Raw genomic sequence first — 13183 nt, forward strand, 5'->3', positions numbered from 1 at the left:
TAGCGTCGACGACGCGGAAAAAAGGGAACTGATGTCATCACGCCGGCGTGGGCCTATTATGCTGTCGGTGACGTCAGCGGAGACGCGCGCGATGCCATGCCTCTATGACGTCGTCCACGTCGGCGCGAAGCTACAAAAAGAATTTCCGAATGTTGCTGATGCAAGGGGATATTCACAAGGTGAGGAATCCACTGGCAGATGTATCTATCAGAAATTATAATTTCATCCAGGCCTAGTTCTTAGCCAGGCCTCTAGGGCCACACAGCTTTGAGATCAATAGTTCTTTGGCGCTTCTTTTTCAGGACAAAGGTAGAAAGTAAGGGGATGGATTATAAAGATTTCCCCTGTCTCAGGCAATTCTGCACGGATGATATTTTGCTCCATTACCTACATCTGTGGACCCCAACTTAATCATTACTGGAACCCGGCAACCCCACTGAATCATTATTGGAATCCGACCTAAGCATTTTCAATCATTTGTATCGCAAAACAATACATAAAACATGCACAGACAAGCATTCAACAAACAAGATACAAAAGTTGAAATATTTTATTTAATTCATAAACAAATATTTAAAAAATCTAAATATTAATGTAAAGGATAAAGCCTTTCTAAATTCAATTGAGGCCACACATTTTGATGCACTTGCACCGCTCCCATGACTCAATCTGAGGATATTAACTTAAGTTATAGCCTCCAATTCCAAACTGCTTCACATTTCGAGAGAGAATTACATTTTTCATTTCTATATGTTGCTTCTTTATTTACATACACATTATTAATGTGTTAATATTGTGTGCTTTCCTAAGCAATCACGGATCCCCTGAATATGCTTCACGCACCCCCAGGGTTCCCTGGAACACTGACCTGCACAACTGAAAGGTGCAAAAATTAAACTTGCACTGGCAAATGCAAAACGTTAAATTATACTACTTAGTCAGCACAAATGTTTTTGCACTGTGCAGCTGGTGAAAATCACAGCAAAAGTTTAATGGCACAAAAGTGCTTGACACCTGTACATTCTATTTAAAAAATGCAGGAGTTTCACCTATTTTTTACTGCCCTAGTGGATTGGAATTTAGTCTGATCTGCTGCTCAGTCGGTGGGAAATAAAAAAAACACAGTTTTAAAAGCACTTAGAGGAGCAGGGATATATATTCATCTTACAGGTAAATGAATGCATTAATATAAATACATTGCTCGAAACCCTGACACTGTGCTTCAAAGCAACCTTTCCAGTAGGGAAGTCTTAGGTTCACACCCTGGCCACACACCTCCACTTCAAGAAAGCTGGTTTGAAAAGCAATGGCAGGGGCTGGCCACTATAATTATTTTAATGAATAAGTTACAATGGTAGGTTCCTGACGCACTCCTAAATGTGCAGAAAGAGGAATACCTGTTTTAAAGGGTATTTCGAACTGTCGCACTTTTGCACCCACTTATAGAAAAAAACGTTCATCCCTCCGAATTACCAACAGTTGGGTTGTTGTAAGTTGTTCAAGGGTTAGGTTTGAAGTCGAGTTAACTAAGGGAATTACTTGACTTCAATTAGCTGCCTCCTAATGAAGGAAGTCCATATATGACTACATAACAGGAACATGACTATAGTGATGTTATACAGTCAAATACATAGGTGCGTTGATATCAGTGGCGGCTCCTCCACTAAGGTGGAGTAGCGTTGCCCCACTGCTCTCAGAGCAGTGGAAAAGGAAAAATAAAATGATAATAAAAAGGTTATCATTTTATTTTTCGTTGCTGCAGGGCTGGGTTAGAGCAGGTCGGGGCTGGGCTGGTGGCTCAGGGAGGAGTGAACTGTGAATACTAAGTGCACATGACCAGTTGGCCAGCTGTCTTGGCCTGGTCAAACGGCCATGCATACTTTGCATGTTCCCCACCAGAATGCATCCCACAGCCTGGTGGAGAACATGCCCAAGCCCCCAGTCCTCATCTGAGGGCCAATCCACAGCGCTCAGACCAATCACAACGCTGCATTGCAGTGTTGTGATTGGCTATGGGGAGCCTATGTGCTTCCAGACTCCTAAGGAGAGACAGAGGCAGCCACAGCTCAAGGAGGTAAGTGTTTTAAAAAATATATTTTTTGTTCCCCCGCCCCATTCCCTGCCACCCGTCACTGGTTGAGATTAATGCTGTCATTCAAGGGAAATTAGCAAATCTTAGATATGCAGAAGCACCAAATCCACATAAACAGGCGTATCTACTCCCATTGTATATTATTCATATAATGGTCTATCATTTCCACAACAAGATTGACTTGCACATCTTACCATTGAAGCATCATCTTTGCTTTGGTCATACTGAAGGAGAACTGTACATTGTTCATTACAAGACTCCATGTCTTCCCGTATCAAGTACAGCCGTGCTAACTCCAGCATCACCTAATAAAACAAAATTAACAAAAGCTTTCTAACTTGCAATATAATCAATCATGGTCAAATGTTAATTTCAATCAAGTTCAATTTTATTCCTTTTCTTTAAAGCATTTTTGCTCCAAGAGTTGAAAAGCCCAAAGCGTGTCCTTAAGTTCAGAGGCTTGTGTAAGTTACTAACTTATTAATGTTCTTTTTGTTGGATAATTTAGTACCTTCAGATTCCTCATTTAAATGCTAGCCAGGCACCACCTTGTATCTGAAATCTGCTTTTAATCAAATATCTTTAATCTCGTACATAAATCTAGACAAATGCAGGACGTCTTCAGCCCCAACAGCCTCAGATGTTCCCTTGCCGCATGATGTGAGGATGCTGTGACCTTCACAACCATGTTCTTTGTATTCACCCACCAGTTGTGTGCAGCAAAAACATTTAAATGGAAGGTATCCAGGACTGCACCTGTGAATGGAAGGCACGGAGGTGGAACCAAAAAAACACTTTCACATTCAGTCTGAAACCCCAGAAGTACAAAATAATGATTGTATCATGTAAAGTTTCCTTGAGTGGAGGTAGTGACTGTGCCCTGAGGAGGGAGTCATTCAAATACAGAAAGAGAAAATAATCCAGATGGTAGAGATGAAACACCACTACTGTCATCACTTTGGTAAACAAACTTGGTTAAAGGTCTATAGACAAGTTATATCACACTAATGAAAAATAACTGGAGAACCACTTACAAACCCACATGTAAAGGACTAATCACCAAATTAATTCAAAATATTTGTTATGTTTTTATTTATTAGTCAAGAAATTGTTTTGCAATTATTGCTTGTATTTCATACTATTGTGTTTCAAAAATCTACTTCCTAATTTACACAGCAACAACATGAATCTTCATTAAAATCACATAGTAAACATATACATTACATAAAACATAAAAGACGATAGAGGCAAAACAGTGAGTAGACACATGAACGACGATGGAGGCAAGGCGGTAGATAAGAGCACTACGCGCGTTTCGGCTTGTAAGCCTTCATCAGGTGACCGTCTATTGTACTACAATTAAAAATAGGTGATTAGTCAATTATGTACAGTGGGCATTATGGAAATGACAATAATTAATATAATCAGTACATTTATATATTCTCACTCAAAGTCAATTAAAAATACAGATACATATTTACAAAACTATACATGTAATATTTACAGAGCCACTTATTTAATGAATATGTATCTAAACTAATATATACATATACACACTATATACAAACTTCAATTAATTGGCACATCATGAAAGAAAGAAAATTGTTTATTCGCTTCACTTCCAGAACTTTATAGAAAATCATCATTACCAGGACAGGAACCTTAATCAAACCTATGGATGCCTGTTAACCTATATGATTAAAACAAGGTTCACAAAGAAATAACATAAATGGATGGAACACATGAATATTTTGTGGAATCTTAAAGAAAGAATCCATTATGTTCAAAAGACAATAAAAATAATATAATGATTAATAAATAATACTTACAAAAAAGACATACAATTGGTAAATGACTTTGAAAGCAGGCAAACGTCGGCAACGAATATATCTGTTTAAAAGACAAGATAACCAGAAAAAACACAGTAGAAACAGGCGTAATGGTCTAAATGCAATAAGGGGCTATATGTAATAACCCCATGAACATACAAGTTTCATACATTTAAAGCAAAACTTAAACCAAACACCAATGCCGTTGACTGAAATAGATTTGTGCATTAGGTGCACGTGAAGAAGAAGCAAAAAAGAAGAGAAAATATACCAAAAAACAAAGCGGTCATGTGATATATCATAAACAAAGAGTGAAAAGAAAAATAGAAGAGAGCCAAAGGGGACCCAGGTGACTATGAATTTGACTCATAGATCAATTAAAATTAAAGAATACTATGGGTTTATTGAACCGCACTTACCAAAAGAGAGCAATATGTTTGGAAATGCGAAGAGATCGAGGATATATATTAAAGAAGACACAGTTCCTATTGATACAGAAACAGATAATTCAAAATAAAAATTACATAAGAACATGTAGTTATTGGAGAGCCTATTGAGCAATAGGTTCAAATATACAAAAATTAGGGATATATGTACCTCATAGATACGGAGGGTCTTATATAAATTCTCCCGATATGTATCACTTAGGGATGTGAGGCACCACACGTGCGACGAAAAAAGCGGGGATTTGATAATGAAGAGCTGAAATTTTTAACAGAAAATGACACTGACTGAGACTGAAGATAACACATTGTAGTGAAGAATAAAGGCTCACATTAGCGGTATAGATACCTGAATAACAGAACTGGGCACTGATCGAGGGCCGGAATAGAATGTCAATACATCCGTGCCAGGATATCTGAAAGAGGACCGAATATGAGTGATTGCGAGTATAATGTTTTTTATATATATACTCTGTTGGTATGTACTTATATTAGCACTAACCCCGGCATGTAGTTACTTATTCAAGTAATGCACGCAAACATTGTTAAGTGGTAACTCTAGTGCTGTGCCAGTAGTTACATGTCAAAGGCATTTAGACCTGCAGTCTTGTGGTTTATAAAGACAGCTATAAATGTCTTTTAAATTTATATAACGGATAACACGTTAAAGGACGTCCAAACACGTAATTTCATAGTTAATATAAATGACTATTAATGTCTCCTAACATAGTCAGAAAGTGAGCAGAATAATATAAACTGTTATAGGTGTTAGAAATGAACACCTAAGAGATGTAATTATACGGCATTGGTTAGACGCCATTATGTTGTACGCTCGGTCGCGGGACCTTACCTGTGCAACGCGATGATAAAGCGGGGTATGGCCCTCGAAGTTCGAAATCACGCCGTCACGGTCGAAGTCATGATCGGACAGGTATCAATAAGACCTGTGGGGACGCGAGCACAATCTGCACTTCCGTTTATATGTGCAGTAAAGGGCTCACGACACAGAGTAATAGACAAAGGACTAACAAAAGATCAAGGATGTTAAGTAATAAACATAGACAACAGACTAATGATGTAATGATCGCAAGGAAATGACGAAGGACTAACAGGGTATCGAATAATAAAAACAGACAAAAGACTGATGATGTGATAATCGTGATGGAATAGAGACAAAAAGGGAGGACTATATGTGTGAAACGAAAATAGAATAAAGATTGACCCGAAGAATTAATCGAGCCAATAGCAAACTAGTCAAAGTAAGATATCTAAAAAGATTATTTTGTTAGAAAAACGGAAACCACGTGAAAATAACTGTTTGAGAATCTTTTTGTATTTTTTATTTAATTTTTTATTTATTTATTTATTTATTTTTTTCTTTATTATTATGTTTCAATGTCTTTTTTCTAAATGTATGTAGGGTATTGTCATGTGTTCATCTTTTTACATGTTGTTTATAATTTTGGCAGTTATCATCAGTTCTGTTTTTCTAACAAAATAATCTTTTTAGATATCTTACTTTTACTAGTTTGCTATTGGCTAGATTAATTCTTCGGGTCAATCTTTATTCTATTTTCGTTTCATACATATAGTCCTCCCTTTTTGTCTCTATTCCATCACGATTATCACATCATCAGTCTTTTGTCTGTTTTTATTATTTGATTCCCTGTTAGTCCTTCGTCCATTTCCTTGTGATCATTACATCATTAGTCTGTTGTCTGTGTTTATTACTTAACATCGTTGATCTTTCGTTAGTACTTTGTCTATTACGCTGTGTCGTTAGCCCTTTACTGCACAAATAAACGGCAGTGCAGATTGTGCTCGCGTCCCCACAGGTCTTATTGATACCTGTCCGATCCAGACTTCGACCGTGACGGCGTGACTTCGAACTTCGAGGGCCATACCCCGCTTTATCATCGCGTTGCACAGGTAAGGTCCCGCGACCGAGCGTACAACAGAATGGCGTCTAACCAATGCCGTATAATTACATCTCTTAGGTGTTCATTTCTAACACCTATAACGGTTTATATTATTCTGCTCACTTTCTGACTATGTTAGGAGACATTAATAGTCATTTATATTAACTATGAAATTACGTGTTTGGACGTCCTTTAACGTGTTATCCGTTATATAAATTTAAAAGACATTTATAGCCGTCTTTATATACCACAAGACTGCAGGTCTAAATGCCTTTGACATGTAACTACCGGCACAGCACTAGAGTTACCACTTAACAATGTTTGCGTGCATTACTTGAATAAGTAACTACATGCCTGGGTTAGTGCTAATATAAGTTCATACCTACAGAGTATACATATAAAAAACATTATACTCGCAATCACTCATTTTCCGTCCTCTTTCAGATATCCTGGCACGGATGTATTGACATTCTATTCCGGCCCTCGATCGGTGCCCAGTTCTGTTATTCAGGTATCTATACCGCTAATGTGAGCCTTTATTCTTCACTACAATGTGTTATCTTCAGTCTCAGTCAGTGTCATTTTCTGTTATAAATTTCAGCTCTTCATTATCAAATCCCCGCTTTTTTCGTCGCACGTGTGGTGCCTCACATCCCTAAGTGAACATATCGGGAGAATTTATATAAGACCCTCCGTATCTATGAGGTACATATATCCCTAATTTTTGTATATTTGAACCTATTGCTCAATAGGCTCTCCTATAACTACATGTTCTTATGTAATTTTTATTTTGAATTATCTGTTTCTGTATCAATAGGAACTGTGTCTTCTTTAATATATATCATCGACTTCTTCGTGCTTCCAAACATATAGCTCTCTTTTGGTAAGTGTGGTTCAATAAACCCATAGTATTCTTTAATTTTAATTGATCTATGAGTCAAATTCATAGTCACCTGGGTCCCCTTTGGCTCTCTTCTATTTTTCTTTTCACTCTTGGTTTATAATATATCACATGACCGCTTCGTTTTTCGGTATATTTTCTCTTCTTTTTTGCTTCTTCTTTCACGTGCACCTAATTCACGAATTTATTTCAGTCAACGGCATTGGTGTTTGGTTTAAGTTTTCTTTAAATGTATGAAACTTGTATGTTCATGAGGTTATTACATTTAACCCCTTATTGCATTTAGACCATTACGCCTGTTTCTAATGTGTTTTTTCTGGTTATCTTGTCTTTTAAACAGATATATTCATTGCCGACGTTTGGCTGCTTTCAAAGTCATTTTCCAATTGTATGTCTTTTTTGTAAGTATTATTTATTAACCATTATATTATTTTTATTGTCTGTTGAACATAATGGATTCATTCTTTAAGATACTACAAAATATTCATGTGTTTCCATCCATTTATGTTATTTCTTTGTGAACCTTGTTTTAATCATATAGATTAACAGGCATCCATAGGTTTGATTTAGGTTCCTGTCCTGGTAATGATGATTTTCTATAAAGTTCTGGAAGTGAAGCGAATAAACAATTTTCTTTCTTTCATGGTGTGTCAATTAATTGAAGTTTGTATATAGTGTGTATATGTATATATTAGTTTAGATACATCTTCATTAATAAGTGGCTCTGTAAATATTACATGTATAGTTTTGTAAATATGTATCTGTATTTTTAATTGTCTTTGAGTGAGAATATATAAATGTACTGTTTATATTAATTATTGTCATTTTCATAATGCCCACTGTACATAATTGACTGAATTGAATTGACTAATCACCTATTTTTAATTGTCGTACAATAGACAGTCATCTGATGAAGGCTTACAAGCCGAAACGCGCGTAGTGCTCTTATCTACCGCCTTGCCTCCATCGTCCTTCATGTGTCTACTTACTGTTTTGCCTCTATCGTCTTTTATGTTTTATGTAATGTATATGTTTACTATGTGATTTTGATGAAGATTCATGTTGTTGCTGTGTAAATAATGAATTAGATTTTGGAAACACAATAGTATGAAATACAAGCAATAATTGCAAAACAATTTCTTGACTAATAAATAAAAACATAATAAATATTTTGAATTAATTTGGTGATTAGTCCTTTACATGTGGGTTTTTAAGTGGTTCTCCAGTTAATTTTCATTAGTGTGATATAACTTGTCTATAGACCTTTACCCAAGTTAGTTTATTTCCCTATGTATAGCAAGTTCATTATTATATAGGGGTCCCCTACTTCTAAAACAATCACTTTGGTAAACACTCTGGGAGCTGACTTCAGACCAAAATTTAGGACCACAAACTGTTAATGATTATTCCCTGATACAAAACTCAAGTACCGTTTGAACAGTTCGCATATGGCAATGTGGAAGTCTAGAGACACCAGCCACTTCTACTCCTGCAGTGCTTGTAAGAACTGCTGAATTATTAGAATCTTAAATTTCTCAGTTTTGAAGAAGAGATTTCAAACTGAATTAAGTTCTAACCCTTTTCTTGGGGAACAGAAGATACGTTGAGTGACCCTTGCACCTTTTCAACAAGGGTGCAGGCTCTATGGCAACCTTTACCTAAAGAGCAATTACCTTCATAACCTTACAGTATTACCCCCTATGCTATGCATACCCTATACCATGCAATCATCTTTCTACACTCCTCCTTTAAGACTCATTCACTGCACCATGCTTCTATATCCATTCAGCAATAGAACCACAGTATGTCTTCAGAACCCCAGACAATACTCTCTTTAAAATATATGATCAACTGGACAACAATTTTCTTTTCCAAACATGCATGCTCCTGCAAGCCTTTGATGATGAAGTAGCAGCACCTTGAGTGGCTGTAGTAATGGTAAAGATCAGTGTAGATGCAATGATTTTTCTTGACATTACAATTTGACACATTCAGAGGCATCACGTAAGAGAATGACCAGTAATATTCTGGGGTCCGAATCTGCAAAAGCACTCTTGCCTGAGTACCACATCTGCCTCTCTGATGACACTTTCATGACTAGCAAGTTTGTGGTGCTGCATGCCATTAGCTTACAAATGTACCTTTGGATGTGTATCTGGTACTGTATGCATTTCTTGACCGGCATTGCGCACCATAGTCTTCCAGTTATATTCTAGGTATTGTAAAGACATCAGATTGTCGGCTACATTTGTGCTCAGAAATTTCACATACAAGCCCCAACATTCATGCAGACATGTACTATGGGACAGCACTCTGTGTTAAATCCTAAAAAGCTCATAAGAAATGGAGGCAACAGTCCTAGACATGGGAAACACCTCAACCTCGAACCAAGTAGAATGGTTGACAGTAGTCACCAAGAAGAGGAGCCGTCAGCAGAGAAATCTACTCGGCTTCTAAAATTCAATGAAGCCCCAGAACCTCCTATGGGTGTGGGTAATACAACCAAGATAGACAACCCTTTAGACAAAATAATAACAACATTGTGGTAGCCATACAAGGCAGAGAAAAAGTGCATCGGCAGGCGAGACCATAAAGCATGTCAAGGCTATGGGGGCTGTAGAATAGCAGTGAATGTTTCAAGCTGCCAAAACAAGTACATTCAGGTACCTGTTTCTTTGCTACAGGCACTCCATCTGTGTAATAGGAGGAGGTAGAGTGCAGAAGACCTCCTGATTTCATAGGGCTTTCCACATTATAACCACTATTAATATGTGTTCAGTATGAGTGTTAGGATTTGCACCTTCACAGTATTTTAAAACATGGTTTGATCTTAAACATTTGCTTGTGCTGAGAAGCACTGAACATTGATATGAGAAGCACTGAACATTGATATTAAACCTTACATAGTTCTATGCTCATGGAAGCAGACATTAGATTAGCTCTGTTCTCACCTTGCTGTCCGACTCGGAGTAGAACAGTGCATCTTTGTAATACTTTATAGCTTTCTCGAAGTCCTTCTGGTCCAAGTACTGCTCAGCAAGCTGAACGCAGATAACGGACGCCTGCTGCTTCTGGGACGGGACCATCTCTGGCTGTTCAACATGGACACGTTTTAGGACCCTGGACTGGATCTCAAATGCCTTAGGGAATACAAAATAAGTGCCCAATCAGTAGGGAAAAGAAAAATAACTGCCAAATTCCACAATGAAAGCCGTCCTTTACCAAGAGTGTATAAGAAGGAGGCTAATAAGATTCATTTTATATAAAGAGATCTTTTCAGTTAAAGAAACAGGTGCATATGCTTTGTGTAGAAATACAAAGAATGGAACATTTTAAAATATAATGTGGTTTCATCTGAGGCATTAAATTCACTGGTAAATTGAAAAGTGACATGAAGTCCATGCACAAATGGCAATATACATTAAATGAAAATACATTGAAATCGTGCAAGCAATATGTGGGAGAACCGGACATATGTGGGGAGGTGGGGACAGCCAGTCTTGGGCAAGGAGTAAAGGTTGAGTGCGGTATCAATAGGGAAGGAAGAAGAAGCCATACAGGCCTCTGATGCAAAACACTGATGTTGCAGAAACTGGCGGATGCAAATGTCCAGTTTGTATTTACTAAAAATCATATACCATGTTCTAAAAAGGGCTTGCTACCGCAGATGTGCTGCAGCACTGTAACACACAAAAGAAACTTTTACCCAACTCATATATTATTACCAACTGAGCTGCCTTACAGAGGCGTAATACTGATTTCATTTCAAAGCTCTTTCAGTTTTGTATTGACTCGGTATTTATATTGCGCATTCCATATTCCTTGGGAGGCCTAGAAGTTTTCTTGATTGTTGATGCTACTCCTTATGTATAATTTACACAGAGCTTTGTGACCTTAATAATGTCACAGAATCTCTTGAATGCTTATTGGTTTCTAAGATTTAGCACATACAGAGGCACCAGGAATGGTTGTCCTCACTCTATTTCATATTGTCAGTCTTGGCGGCTAAACCACTCGCCTGCATAATGAGACTTAGGAGCTGGGATTATGGAATTGAATGTATGAGAATCCCACACCTTATTTAACAAGATGTAGGTGGCGTGTTGATTTTCATGACTGACTCTATAGCGACATTCCCTACAGTTTTTGAATTAGATGAAGACTTCAGAATGATACTGCTAGAGCGGTCAACCTCGTAGCTGGGGTTGAGCCTCGGCAGGGACGTTCAACATCCCGCAATTCTGGGAAAATCACTTAACCCCCCCCCCTGTTTAACAAAATGAATGTGTCCATCTGTAACGCAACAGGTGCTCATGTAAAGTGCTCTGATACCTTTGGTTTGAGTTCCCGCTATAACAAAAACTCCTAAATAAATTATTAACCGTCAAAAACGGTACTCTACCCACAGCCGAAAAGCCTAGCTTCAGGTTTCAACAACAGCTTGCTATCCTCTTTAGAGAGTTCAGGGACTCACTTTAACATCTAGAAATCTGGGATTAGTTGCACTGCAGAGGAAACTATCCAGAGATGTGTTCATAAAGCGACATGGGAGATTGTACTCTACATGCTGATGTGGAGTCTCTTTCCAAAATGATTTTGCTTTTTAGATTATTGTACATTTTTCAAGTTATGCCCATGCAATACCTAAGAGCTTTTATCACACTAATGGTTCTATGAAAATAGTGTTTCAGACATATTTCTTCCATTTATAGAAGGGGAACCTGAAGGCAGACTTTGTGTGTCCTATTACTGTGGAGCAGTGCTCCAATGAGTAAAAGACTTGTTGAAATCGGATCCATGGGACCCCAACTCAGATATGGTGAGATGTGTTCCCCGAATTTCTAGGTAGGAATCTCGATGGTACTAAATATCGTGTAAACGATATCAAGGGACAAAATACTGAAAGGTAAGCCTAGATTTTCAATACCCAGCTTCACATATATGTACCTTGACAATATAAATCTTCAATGTGCATATATTTGAGAGTTAAGAATAGTAAATCTATACTTCCTCTATATGCACTTGCCTATCGATATTTTGCTCCTTGATATTCTGACCATGAAATTAATGTATCGCAATATTCCTAGCCTCGATATTCTATAGTACAATCACATGGTCGGGGTAGCCCTGAAAGGTAAAACTTTATTATCTATTCGGGTGCAGTCTGCAAAAATAGCTGTGTTGGAATGTAGGAACCTGCGGCCCTGAATCACTAGCTAAGCAGGGCTCCTGCTCCAGCAAGTTAAAAGAAAACATATGTTGCTACATTTCTGATACAGGAAACCTATTCCTTTTCTGGATAGAACTTTGGCTTATAGTGTGGAGAAACAGAAGATGTTTGACTGGAAACTGCAGGACAAATGTATCTTGAAGAGCGGGTCAAAACCTTAGCAGCATAAACAACTAGAAATGGTGGTCTGCCATGGTTTTCCTTTACCTTTCCAGGTTGGCCTGTAATGGCTATCATATATTTGTGTCAAACCCAAAAAGTAGAATGAGACGTCAGATCCAGTTTAAATATTTTACCACTCCTTACCTTGTTAAATGTCTCTGCCACTTCTTCTTTTTTAATGATTTTATAGGTCTTTGCTAGTAAAATCAGGTACTTGACATCATTGACCATTGAAGGCAAATCATTCACTGAAAGAAAATGCAAGTAAGAAATTAGCACTGACATATGTGGAGAATGTTAAATTAATTAAATCGTAAGTTTTCCATCTGGTCACATAAATCATTTAAATACATAAATGGAAGCATTAATACACTACTGGAACACTCCCAGAATCTGGACTTTGCTGCCTCAGGATTTACGTGACAATCAATCATTCCCTCAATCCAAGAAGAAACCTCTTCTCTTCAATAAATACCTAAACCCCCCACCTTAAACCATATGGCTGGTATGTCTTACACCCACCCAAGCTCTCAACCCCCCAAAAAAAACTGAGCTTCACTACCTCAGGAAAAAAATGTGCCTTTACTCTCCCCACCTTCACAACACC

The 13183-nt window shown here is 37.6% G+C and overlaps 1 protein-coding gene across 1 annotated transcript in view; it reads right to left on the bottom strand.

Moving 5' to 3' along the window:
* The window catches only part of TTC21A (tetratricopeptide repeat domain 21A), a 427059-nt gene that overhangs the window by 193789 nt on the left and 220087 nt on the right, over positions 1–13183 (bottom strand). The window contains exons 19-21 of the mRNA XM_086941450.1: positions 12721–12824; positions 10136–10324; positions 2287–2397 (exon numbers count right to left, since the gene is read on the bottom strand). Of these exons, the coding sequence (XP_086797576.1) occupies positions 2287–2397; positions 10136–10324; positions 12721–12824 (404 nt within the window). The remainder of the gene's footprint in view (positions 1–2286; positions 2398–10135; positions 10325–12720; positions 12825–13183) is intronic.

This window comes from Lissotriton vulgaris, chromosome 10 (genome assembly GCF_964263255.1).
Source record: "Lissotriton vulgaris chromosome 10, aLisVul1.2, whole genome shotgun sequence".
NCBI classification, from domain to species: Eukaryota; Metazoa; Chordata; class Amphibia; order Caudata; family Salamandridae; genus Lissotriton; species Lissotriton vulgaris.